The following is a 12,686-nucleotide window of genomic DNA, read 5'->3' as shown; positions in this document are numbered from 1 at the left end:
CAGCCCCAAAAATCACAATGGGAGCTTTTTTAAGGCACCTGGCATAACAGGCAAAATGCATAATGGCCTGACACAACTCCACTTTGTCCACTATTTCCTGTCTGTACTTTAGCAAGCTTGGGTTAATCATGGGTTGATCACAAAGCTCATTTTTTTTGATGATCCAGACTTTGGGGAACTGACCTAAGAGTAAATCTTCTCTTTCCTAGTATATATACCACAAGGTAGTTTGAGCATCCAATTTATCATTGAGAGTCTAGAAAGGGATGGCCAGAAATCATTTTGAATTTTTTTTTTTTTCCATTCACTTACTGAAAGCTAAATTCAAGTCTTTCTTTCATTTTCTCCAACATCAGTTTGTTTATTAGGTATTCCAACAAAGTACTTATCCTACCCTCAGGCATTTTTCCCCTCACTAGCTGCTCATTTCCCCCCAATACCACATTTTTACCCAAGAATGAGACAATGATTCTCAAGTGCCATTACTAAGTAAGAGAGATATGAAAAGCACTGAACTCTTGGGGTCTGGTGGGAGGGGGGAGGTACTCTCACAACACACAGACTATCTTTTTTTGACTAAATCTAGTCTCCTTCCATCATGCTTCCTTTACCTGCAAGCCTTTCCTCTCCTCTACACCATCTATCCATCTTTACTTCTCCTATAACAAAATCACACATCCAAGGACCAGGCACTAAGAACACATATACTGGCTACATGCTTAGCATCCCTAGTCTCCACCAATTTCGGTTCTTTAAAGGAAAGCCTCCGGCTTTCCCCCCTGTGTAATTCTATACCAAACTGTTTGCTTTGCACTGCTATCTAAACTTCTGTAACTTCCCTCCTTGTTAAAACATAACCAGCCAAAATGGCTTAATTAAAAAAATCTCCAGAGTCATTCACCATTCAGTAAATTACAAATTTCTCCTTCCTGAGAAATGAGAAACAGAGGGGGAGGGAAAGAGAATTACAAGAAGTATGTGTGATGATCCCAGCAAGGAGGGAATAGGGGGGTGAGGGTGCTTGGGTGGATGGCTAGGACATCAATGCATTCAGAACTCATTTCTCTAGATCTAATAGCTATCTTATATGCTATACCTTCAATTTTTTTGAATGTACAAGTATAATTGAGAACTAACAGAGAATCATCTCCAAATTCATCTCCCCCCTCCCCTTACTTTCTTTTCTACTACTAGGCCAGTGCTACTACAATTACTGCAGTTCCAGGTTACAGCTGTGAAATACATTCAGTTAAAAGACTTAATGATTTTCTTAGTTCTGCATTAAATCCAAACCCCAAGAGTCTGCTAATGGCAAATGAGAAAATAGATATGATGATAAGAAATATTCACGGGTGAGATTCACATGCACTGAAGAACATTTTTCCATCCCTGATACCCAAATCAGCCTTATTTTTCCTACATATACGAGTCTTAAGTTTTGGACTCCTGAATCTCAATGACAAAGCTATACTTTTCCAGTGGGGTCTATATAAACAGTTTTCTTTCACTGTGACTGAATTCTCAGCCGGCACATAGAACAAACTTGCACAGAATGTCAATACTGAGACCACCTTAGAGCTTAAGACGATTTTTAAGAAAAAAAAAATACTGGCACAAAATTTAATAAAATAAATTTTAAACACAAAAAAGTTTGGTCCCCTCCCCACTGAAGTCCATTTTTTTGCTGCAAAAGCAGAGTAAGAGGCAAGGAATAAAATCCTTGTGTTTTTCCAAGGTCCATCCCCAGAACAGAATCTTCTATCCCACCCTTTTTGCCCTCCCAGCCCTTAAAAAAAAAAAAAAAAAAAAAAAAAAAAATCTACCCTTTCAGTCTTTTGACTTCCTGAAGTGTCAGTTTCTTTTGCTTATTAATAAGGCCATAACTAAAGTGGCATATTTTCAATGAATGGTTTCTATAAAGGATTCAATATTGGAATCTCTTCTTCATTTAAACCAGATTCTTCTAGTTTCTATGAAGACCCTCCCTTCCCCTTAAAAATCTGTCCTTCTCTAGTTCAGAAGTCCTTCCTTGCTTTCTCTTGGTGGCCACACTACCATCAGTTATAACTTCGGCTCAGCTTCCCACCCCTGAATGTAAAAACTGAGTTTCCTCATATCTGGAAAATAATAATAATAAAAAACAAAAACAAAAAATAGAACAACAATTTAAAATCAAGAGTCCGACTGATGCAGTTGATCTTTGAAATGCTTCAGCAAAGTTCTTCCCATTTCCTTCCATCTCTGTCACTCATCTGCATCAGGTTTGACATCTAACATGGCATGGAGTTCTTCAGGTGTGTACCCAAGCAGACTCTGCAGGTCACAGACAAAGCGATAAACATAGCGTTTACCAGCTGTCTTGTGGATGATGTTTTTGTCATAGTAGTAACGCAGGCCCCGGCTCAATTTTTCGTAGTTCATCTTAGGCTTGTTTTTCCTTTTGCCCCATCTCCTGGCCACCTGGAAGGAGATAATAGAATAAAAATGATTAAAACTATAGTTTTTAAAATGTGTCCATCTACCCACACTGATAGGTGGCATGTAACATCACAAAGAATTGGGATATACTTTTTAAAAATTTGTAGCAGCTCTTTTTTTTTTTTTAATAGTGAGGGGAAAAAAATTATCTCAGGTGGTGCCCACCTATTGAGAAATGGCTAAAAGCATGATAGCATATGAAAATAACTGGATATTATTGTTGAACATAAAAAGAAATGGACTGTTCAGAAAAAAAAAAGCTGAGAAGAACTATATTAACTGATGCAGAGTAAACTGGGAAGAACAGGGGAACAAATAATGTAATAACATCATAAAGAAAAAAAATTTCTGAAAGATTTGAGAACTCTGATCAAGGTAATTAATTAGAAACTATGTTCCAGAGGCCCAAACATGAAGCATCCCATTCATTTCATGACAGAAACATGATGGACTCAAGATTCAGAATAAGATGTGCATTTTTAGACACAATAAATTCAGAAATTTGCTTTGTTCAGCTGTTACTGTTTATCATAGGGGCTTCCTTTCACCTTATTTTTGGCTTTATTTTGGGGGTGGGGGAAGAAGATGGGAGGAAAAAAGTAAATGTTTAGTTGAAAAACTTATTTTTAAAATAAAATTCATAAATGCTTATTAAAAAGTGTTTTTATTTTTTAATATTAATTAAAAATTAAGTTAAATTTTTAAAGAAGAATTATAAAGTTAGAAGACATTTTAGTAAATGCTAATTTTTTTAAGGGCCAGGGCCAGTTAGTAGATTTTTGTTTCAGTCAGCAATTAATACTGATCCAGAAGAAGAGGGGAAATTAATCTAGGACCTTAATTAATGAGTAGAGCGAAACACTTTTCAATTTGGAAAAATAACAAAAGCAAAAGCCCTATTCTGGCATCACTATTATTAACAGTATTTAGTTATCTCAGGAATGACTTAACTGATTTAAAGAGGTAGGCAAGTCCTACCATCAATATGCAAAAGTCTGAGAAAAACATCAAATCATTCACATGACTACAACAATATCCCTTATTTAAGAAGGAGAAGAATGTCAAGGTTTCATAAACTTTATTTGGACTCATCACTTTCCCTTGCTAGGCCTTAAATTTCTCACTTATAAAATAAAATAAGTGTAGACTGGATGATCATTAAGATCTCTTCAAGTTCTAGATGCCAGGATGCCCAAATGCTCAAGAATTCTTATCCCTGGAAAAGTCCAATGTGGCATCCAGCTCCAACCTAGTCCTTGCCCAGAGTTCTTTCTCAAAGCATTCTCAACATCTTTCCTTCTTACCTCATCTGGGTCAGAGAGCTTGAATTCCCAACCATCTCCTGTCCAGCTAATAAACGACTGACAGGATTTATCCGTGAGTAACTCCAGAAGAAACTGCCACAGCTGGATTGGTCCACTGCCTAGAAATACAAATGATTGGAAGCATTATTCCAGATGCATCCCACTTCTCACAAGTGTAACTGAATTGCAGAATTTTTTCTACTCCCCTCCTACTTTCCATTCATCCCCAGGATAAAACAAAGATATACCTAGTACATATATTATAATCAGGTATGATTACACCAGATGAAAAGAAAGGCAAAGTTTTCTTCCAAAAACTCTAAGACACCTCAATGGCCTTATTGTTTCTGATTAACCTATATCACTTATCATTAAACAATATATATAATGATTTATTTGTTTTTGGAGATGTACTATGACACAGTACCTTTCTTACTGTGATTTTCAAAAAAATCAAGTCACTTTCCCATGAAAGAATGTTAGAATATGAGGGAGGGAGGATGGGATAAATATTTCTTTCTTGAAAATTGGAAGGATCTCTATCATCAAATCACTTTCTTGAGTGACTCTATGTTCAATTCCCAACACTCTACATACTAAGAAATTAAATGAGATATACACTTTTAGACATGATCAATTCAGAAATGTGCTTTGCTTAACAATGCATAATTGTTACAAAGCTTCTTTGTTGTTGCTTTTCCTTCCTTCTTTCATCCTTCTTCTCCTTTTCTTTTCCTCTCCTTCTTCCTTCCTTTTACAAGTACATTTATATAAGTACATAACTCACTGAGGAAATACTCTCAATTAATTAGATGGCACCTGTCCTTTGATTTAGTCTTCGAGCTGCCTAGGGCTATGAAAGATTAAGTGAGTTGGCCAAAGTCCTATAATCAGTATATTGGCAAAAGAGGGCTAAAAGCCAGGTCTTCCCATTTCTAAAGCCAGCTCCTGACTCCTCTTTTTAAATAATACTGATCCAGAATTAAATTTTTCTTTTTCAAATTGAGAATTTTTTAAACACTGTAAGCTATAATTCTTACATTCATCTTATTTTGTGAGAAGAAATTTAGAGTAAAATAAGACAAAATTTAAAAAAAGTTTTCAAGATGTTACTTTAAAACCCACCAAAAAAAAAAAACACCCTATAAATAAGTCAAGAAAGTTTACATAGGGTAAAAAAGACAGCCAATACCTGCCTTTGAGGAAAGTACCTAAGTCACAAAAGAAAGATTGCTGGTTTATACAGAATCAATGGGCATATATAACTTTTTGTAGGGAAGTGAATAAAAATCGTTTGAATACTCTTTGAAATGCCAAAGTAAAGATGAGCAATAGCAAAGAATTCCCAAAGATGTACCAGCAAAGGGAGGTGAGGAGGTCAGTCGTCCTTATTGTTTATTCTAGAACTCTGAGCATAACATGCTGTTACAGGTCCCACCCAACTCTAACATTCTTTGCTTCTGTGATTTCTAGAGGCATAAACATCCTTGGTCTGTGCGTGCTGATGAAAAAGTGTGACCCACGGGGGCCTGCAAGGGAGTGTATGAAGGCTGATAACTTAGTGAGCCTCCAGACTACACCAAGGAATCTGGAGACTATTTCTTATGCCACAGAATGAACCTGAAGGAAGAGGAAGAAGGCTTTGGTAGGGCCTGTGAGGATGCTGTGTTCTACAAGACAACTCATGCATCCTTACACCGTGGGAATACCAAGAGGCAGTCAGAGGTGGTCCCCCTAGGTCTTGGCAGCAGTTCTCCTCCTCAGCTAAGACCTTCTAAGAGACAAGAAGCCCCTGCTTTGTGGTTTTTTCTAAAAGCAATTTATTTCCTCCACTCGAAGATATCATCTAATTTTTTCATGACCACTGTGATTCTTCTCTACCTTCCAGGTCTCCACTGGCCATTCTCATACTAAGTTTCAATTACCTTCAAGGTTGAGTTTAACTCTCAGTTCCTCCAAGAAGCCTTTTCTTGTCCCAAGTGATCTCACCCACATCAGAATTCATTGCCCTGACTCATTTGTTGACAGCACTCATGTGTCAATAAAGCACAGATTCCCTGTGGCAGTCTGAACCCTTAGGTTCATTCTGACTTAACTCGCCTATGGTTATCTAAGACTTTACATGCTTAGCTTTTCCCTTAACTAGACTCTAAGGTCACTAAAGGGAAGGAATGTGTGCTACAGTACTTTTATATGCTCTGAAACAACACCTTACAGAGTGTTAAAAGGAGCATTCATTGAACTTGACTCCAAGGAGAGATAAGAGAAGGTACTTTCCCTGCTTCTTCCCAAACCCAGAAAGTGTGAGTGTGGAATACTTCATACAAAGCCCAACTGATTTTTTCCTCTTCTTTTTTTCTTTGTTAAAAGAAATGGTTCTCTGAGCCAGAGAAAATGAAATATACAGGGAAAACACAGGCAATATTTTTAAAAATTGTCAATTAAGCTCTCTTAAACAACAATAATAAAAATATGGCTAGACTATTTTAGAGCAACAGGAATTTATTGCTTACTGTGTGCCAGGCACTGTGCTCAGCACTGGGGGTACAAATATAAGTAAAAAGAAAGACTCTAATCTTAGGAAGCTTGCATTTTAATGGGGAAAGACCAGATTGGGGATTTACCACAGCAGAATGGTGTTCAAGTCTGAAAAATTCAAATGATTCAAATGACACAACCAAGATGTAAAGTTTTCAATCAAGATCATGAGCTTGAGTTAACTATGTAGTAGGCATGGGTTTGGTGGGTCATTAGGAGTTCTCATGCAGATAGAGACTTACTACCAGTGTAAAAACATAAGGTGAAAGGGATAAATTATACTAGGATGGGGAAAGATGAGGCAAGACTGGGCTCCCTATAGCCCCTGAAGCACACTATTCATCAGGGTGGAGCAAACAGAGTAGAATATGACATTTGGCTGGTGCTTGCCCTAACACAGGAAAAAAAAAAGGGGGGATTGCAGTTCAATCTCTATTGGCACCAAGCCAGGGAGGAAAAAGAGTGAAGGTTATTCTTGCTGGTGCTGCCAGAACCATTTGTCAAGTCTTCCTGTGTGTACATGCCCTTTTCCAGGAAACATTTGACCGCTTATATGGGTAGAATTGGGGGGAAGAGAAAAAGGGAGGGTCCTGTCTGGGCCTCCTTTCACAGAGATTTTTTTTTCCTTGCTCCAAAAGGACTACAAAAAGCTCTAAGTAAAGGCACTGGGGCTTCATTTGGTTGCTTTTTTTTTTTTTTTTTTTTTTTTTTTTTGCTCATTGAAGAGAAGAAAACATGAAAAGGTATTTTTACTCTTCAGAGAAAACCCATTGATCTACAATGAAGAAATTTAGTTTGGAGAAAGAAATTTGCAATAGACAAACAAAGTCTGATTGGCCTCAGAATAAATCAGTGAGGCAAAAGTATTTACTGATCACTTTCTAGGTGCCAGACATTGTGCAAAAAGTGCAGAGGATTAAAATAAACCTTGGGTCAAAATCATGATGATGTCAGCATGTCCTTATTCCTCCACCCCCAAAAAGACCTGAAGGTAGTACAGTGGACAGAGTACTGTCCTTGGAGCCAGGAAGACCCAAGTTCAAATATGACCTCAGACACCTGACCTCTTTTACTTTTACCCAGTTTACTCAACTGAAAAATTAGGATAATTATAGCACTTACATCTTAGGGTGGCTGTGAGAATCAAAGGAGATGATATTTGTAAAGTGCCTGGCTCAGAGAAAGCCCTTAAAAAAATGCTTGCTTGCTTCCTTCTGTCCAAATACTTGTCTTTGCAAGCCCTAATCCCTAACAAAGAAATATATCCAACCCTAAGATGAGCAAAAGTTTAGGAGTCTTATCTTTGGCTTTTAGAAAGGTTATTGATTACCTTTTATAAACCTTTTATTCTTTTTCTAAAAAAAAAAAAAAAGCCTATAAAGTATATTAGAAGGGAACTTAGAGGTCATCTAGTTCAATGTCCTCATTTTGTAGAGGAAGAAGTTAAATGCTTTGCAAGATATCACACAGGTAGCAGGTAGACTTGAATTTGAATCCAGGGCCTCAGATACCAAAAAGAGTGGGGGGACAGGAGAAGAGAAGAAGCAGAATTTATGATTCCTTTTTAAGAGTTCAAGGCTTGTATCCTCTCTCCTAGGGAGGAAGGAGAAAAAATGTCAACATTTAGTCTTCTGCCAGATAATTCAGTTCTACTCAACTTAGTACAACACAAAACACATTCTTAAGTACCTGAGAGAATGCCTACAAGGATGGGTAATTCCAGCAAGGTTGCCTTAACCTTGCCTCTAAGCAAGTTGGTTCCCTTATAGGTAGTTGAGATGTCCTTGGTTATAATGATAAAACCCTTCCCACACCAGACCCTTACAATATTGTGTAACAGAAGCCTTTATTTCTGTAATAGGCAATCTCAGTAGTCCTCCCAGGTTCAAGATAGAGTTTAAAAACAAACAAACAAACAAACAAAAAGACTTGGAAATCAACAGTTTGACCAAAAGCTTTTGCTCAACTACAGATACAGGTACTTTTTGCAAGTGGACCAAGCATTCAACATCCTAGTCACAGTTCCAGGCCTCCCAAATGAGTACAGCAGACTAATTGCAACCTCAGCTGGAGGATGTTTTAGTTGTGATCCCCATCATACTCATTCAGTTACAAACCATTCTGCCCTAGAATTTCTTTAAATTGTTAAATCCCCCTGCCCCCCACCCCACACCGTCCGGGCCCTGCTTGTGGCCTGATGACCCCTGTCCTGGGGGGAAAAAGGGGCTACTAAGAATAGCGTCAGTCATGGGAAGGGGGAAGCTCATATGCTAAATGTGACTCACAATGGTGGCCCTGTCTGAAGGCCCCCATTGGCAGTCAAGAGAGTCCTTTGCCACAACTGCTCCAGAGTGTCACACATCAGGAATTCACTGTCATCACTGGGAAACTATGCTTCTCAAGTCAGAGCACAGAGCCACAATTACAGTGGGGTCCCTGTTAGAGGAAAGACTCTGTGGGGGGGGGGAGAGGATTCTAACAGCACACCCCGGACAAATGCATACCATTAAGGAGTCACCACATCCCACAGCTCCTTCCCTCTATTGACTGATATTTCCTTTTTGGCTTTGGATTTCTTGATATCTTAAGTGTTTTCCTTCTAGATGGAATGCTGAATTAAGTATCAAGAAAATCTGGGTTTTAATCCTGCCTCTTTCTCCCTTACTAGCTTTGTGACAGTGAGCAAGTTACTCAGTCTCTCCAGGATCATCAGCTATAAAATAGGAGAAATAATAGCAGGTAAGACACATAAAGTGCTCTGAAGATCTTTAAGAATTAGATAAATTCCCATTATGTTCATTAGCTTCATTGTTATGGTTGACAATTCCCAGCTTTGACATTCTTTTTGAGACTTAGACAATGGATTGGGCTCTGAGAGAGTTTATTATTATTACTATTAATTATTAATTGTTGTCATTATTCTCTTCAGGAAGAGGGTTGGTTCAAAATTAAAACTATTGATCTGAGGGCACTGATAAGGTTCTAATAACAGAAGCTCATGAGACTACTTCAGAACAGGAACCAAACCAACTGGCAAGCCACATTGGAAATGTTTTCTTTCCACAGAAGGAAATTTCAGGCACCTCAAATAATCCAATTTTATCATCATAGGATCATAGAACTAGAGATGAAATGTCCTTAGGGGCCATAAAATGACATATTTGTAAAGCACTTAGTATAGGGCTCAGCATATAGTTTGCTAATGTCCAGTTATTTCAGTCACTTACAACTCTAAGTGACCCCTTTTAGGGAAAGGATGTTTTCTTGGCAGAGATATTGGAGTGATTTGCCATTTCCTTCTCCAACTCATTTCACAGACGAAGCAAGGCAAACAGGGTTAAGTGATTTGCTCAGGATCAGTTAGTATCTTAGGATGGATCTGAATTCAGTTCTTCCTGATTCTAGACCTAGAGCTCTATCACATTTATCACCTAGTAGGTGCATTTATTAGGCACCCCTCTTCCTCAAAAGCTTATTTATAAATAAGAAAAATGAGGCCCAAGGAGTTACATAAGTAGTAAATACTGAAGTAAGATTTGAACATTGATTCTTTGATATCATGGCCAATGCTTTATCCATTCTACCATACGTCCCATTGTTAGGCCTTTGAAACTCAGATAATGCTTTAAATTTTTTTCAGAACAAAAAGGTATATTACATATCCTGACCACTTGAGGGTTCCTAAAGATCTTGAAGGATTTATTTTTAATTTTTACCTTGATTTACCTTGATTATCTCAATGGTGGGTTCTCTGCTATTGGGAAAATAGAAATCCTTAAACAAAGATGAGGTACCACTATCATCAAAGCAGGTCTTGATGGCATTTTTTCCCCATTAACCCTGAGCTCTTCTCTTAGCAAAGTTGATCCCTGCCAACCTAGTAGAAGCCTAAGATGACTAAGCAGAACTAGCCCCAAATCCCACAAAGCTAATGTTATCTGTTTCTGTTGAATGACCAACCACTTATCTCCTCTTTGATTTTAAAAAACCACTTGCTCATTTGACATCTGCCAATCACACCAAACTGACAGCCTCTTATCCTTTCTTCTGTGGCCTGATTTTAATTGAACCAAACACCTAGTACAATATTTTCATAACTTGAATTACCCCTTCCTCTAGGTCCCCTCTGCTGTAAGTATGTCAACATCAGGATGAAGCTAGCTTAGGGACTCTCTTAGGTTCTCTGTTAAATTCTTCATTTCTCATTAACCAAAGCTGTCTTGCTATTTGTAACCTAGGAAGGACTAATTTACAAGAGGTCACTTCCATACAGATGGAAATTTCAAACTTGGAAGGAAGCTGAAAATTTAAAATGAGCAGAGATATCTCAAGATGGTTCTTGAAGGAAAGCTGTCTTGCTACTTGTACCCTAAGAACGACTAATTTGTAAGAGGTCACTTCCATATAGATGAAAATCCCAAACTTGGAAGGAAGCTGAAAGTTTAAAATGAGCAGAGATGTCTCAAGATGTTTGTTGAAGGTAGGATTCTCATCTCAAATATAAAAACTGCTACTGAAAAAAAAAAAAAAGACTATAGGTTTCATGAAAGCCTTAAACATCCTGCTTCTCTGTCTTTGGGGGGAAAGCAGCATTAGGACTCTTAAATCCCAACTCATCATTATCCTTGTTGGAGTAAAAGGTTCCACACCTTGTTGACAACTGGGGGTTAAATTGCTGCTCTGTTGATGAGTTAAGCTACATTAAAGTTCTCTGTGCAGGGAGGACACCAGATTTTATTTTAACCTATGAAACTCTCATGGTTGGCCAGCCTTGCACAAGAACTGACTCCTCAGTGATCAGTACACATCTGGCAGGTGGCCCTAAAACAGAGAAACAGCCTTTTCTGGTCCCTCCCTTCTAACCAGATGTCTCAACCCACAGTCAAACAATGATAGCAAAAACAGAACACTAAGATCTAGAAATGACCCCATTTGCTCACAAGGCATCATTTGGTACAATTGCACATCTATTCCATTCCTCAGAAAAAAGGAATTCTTATGTCTGAATACCCATTTTCTGTTTTACAAATTTTCTGTCTTTCTATAAATTAAATAGAATCTGAAAACTCTTCTGCTCCATGGAAATCCTTTCATATTGAGCAGAAAAGATTGGATGGCTTTCACTGACTTAGCTCCATCTCACCTAAATTTAAGATGATGCTCATGTGAAATATTCTATCTTCCTTCCTGTCTATAGGAAAGGGCATATAACTCAAGGTAAGATACTACCACCTGAATGGTGAACCAAACTGCTTCTAGGCCACAGAAAAAATGAGGAAGAAAAAGGAAAGTCTGTTATTTCAAATCAGTCCCTATAGCCACCCTTCCAAATTAAAATTACCTTGATTACAATTTATTTCAAAAACAAACATTTATTCAGTATCTACCACAGGTGATAGGTAAACTGATGGATAGAAACACATATAAACATATAAATATGTGTATTGTTTGTGTAAATATAATGTAGATAAGTACACACATATATAATATAGATAAGTAATGTTTTATTTTATATATATTACACACATATATATCTATATATACACACACACCCATATATTATATGCACTTGTCTTCCTAATTAGAATTCAAGCTCAATGTGAATAGGAATTGAAATAAAGAAGAATGTGCCAGCAGAGAACCAGTCAAGGGTTATAAGAAAGTTGAAAGAAGTAGCTATGTGAATTTTCTATTATGGGCAGTTGGGGATGGTTTCAAGAAAAAATGTGACATCTAAGTAGGGCAAGAAGAAAATGAACAGAATCTATAAGATGACTATATTCCTAGGACATTAGTTTACTAGTAGAGACTCTACCTTTTTTGTGTCAATGACTTTAACAATCTAGTACAGTCTGAAATCTATACATGGACCCCTTGGGGATCTGTAGACTCAGATTAAGAGCCCTTGTTTTAGATATAGTGAAAAAGGAACCTCAGGTGTTATCATAGTCTAAACTCATCTAATCTTACAGTTGAGGAAACTGTGACTATGGAAGTTAAAGAACTCACTGAAGTTTATAGATGTATTAAATGCCAAAGTACAATCTCTGACTCCAGTCATTCTTTTTTTTTTTTTTTTTTCCCATGTACCATGCTGCCAGCTTAAATGAAGTACAGTCAGAAAGGAGCAGAACAAGGGAAAATAGCAATTAAATCACAATCCACTTTGGCACATGATGGCAAATAAGGTTAGAAAAAAAGAGTTCGAACACTTTCTATAGCTTGAATGGCTCTCCTGATCCTTAAAAATGAGGTCTCTATTTTATTCTATAAGAAACTGAAGAACTGTAAGCAGGAAGAAGACTAGCCAGTCCTATGCAGGAGCTATGTGATGGCTGGCTTGGAGAGGGGAGAGATTGGGAGAAG

At 37.6% G+C, this 12,686-nt stretch overlaps 1 protein-coding gene across 5 annotated transcripts in view; it reads right to left on the bottom strand.

The window, feature by feature from the left end:
• Positions 1 to 1,606: 1,606 nt before the first annotated feature.
• The window catches only part of ETS1 (ETS proto-oncogene 1, transcription factor), a 186,718-nt gene continuing 175,638 nt past the window's right edge, over positions 1,607 to 12,686 (bottom strand). For 3 of the 5 annotated variants that reach the window (XM_074303828.1, XM_074303829.1, XM_074303830.1), the window contains 2 exons: positions 3,783 to 3,901; positions 1,607 to 2,460 (listed from right to left, as the gene is read on the bottom strand). In XM_074303828.1, coding sequence (XP_074159929.1) covers positions 2,245 to 2,460; positions 3,783 to 3,901 — 335 coding nt within the window. In that variant the 3' untranslated portion in view covers positions 1,607 to 2,244. The remainder of the gene's footprint in view (positions 2,461 to 3,782; positions 3,902 to 12,686) is intronic. The other 2 variants (XM_074303831.1, XM_074303832.1) reach the window with 1 other exon arrangement.

Source organism: Sminthopsis crassicaudata, chromosome 3, assembly GCF_048593235.1.
Source record: "Sminthopsis crassicaudata isolate SCR6 chromosome 3, ASM4859323v1, whole genome shotgun sequence".
Taxonomy (NCBI): domain Eukaryota; kingdom Metazoa; phylum Chordata; class Mammalia; order Dasyuromorphia; family Dasyuridae; genus Sminthopsis; species Sminthopsis crassicaudata.
This window is presented reverse-complemented; position numbering and strand designations above follow the sequence as displayed.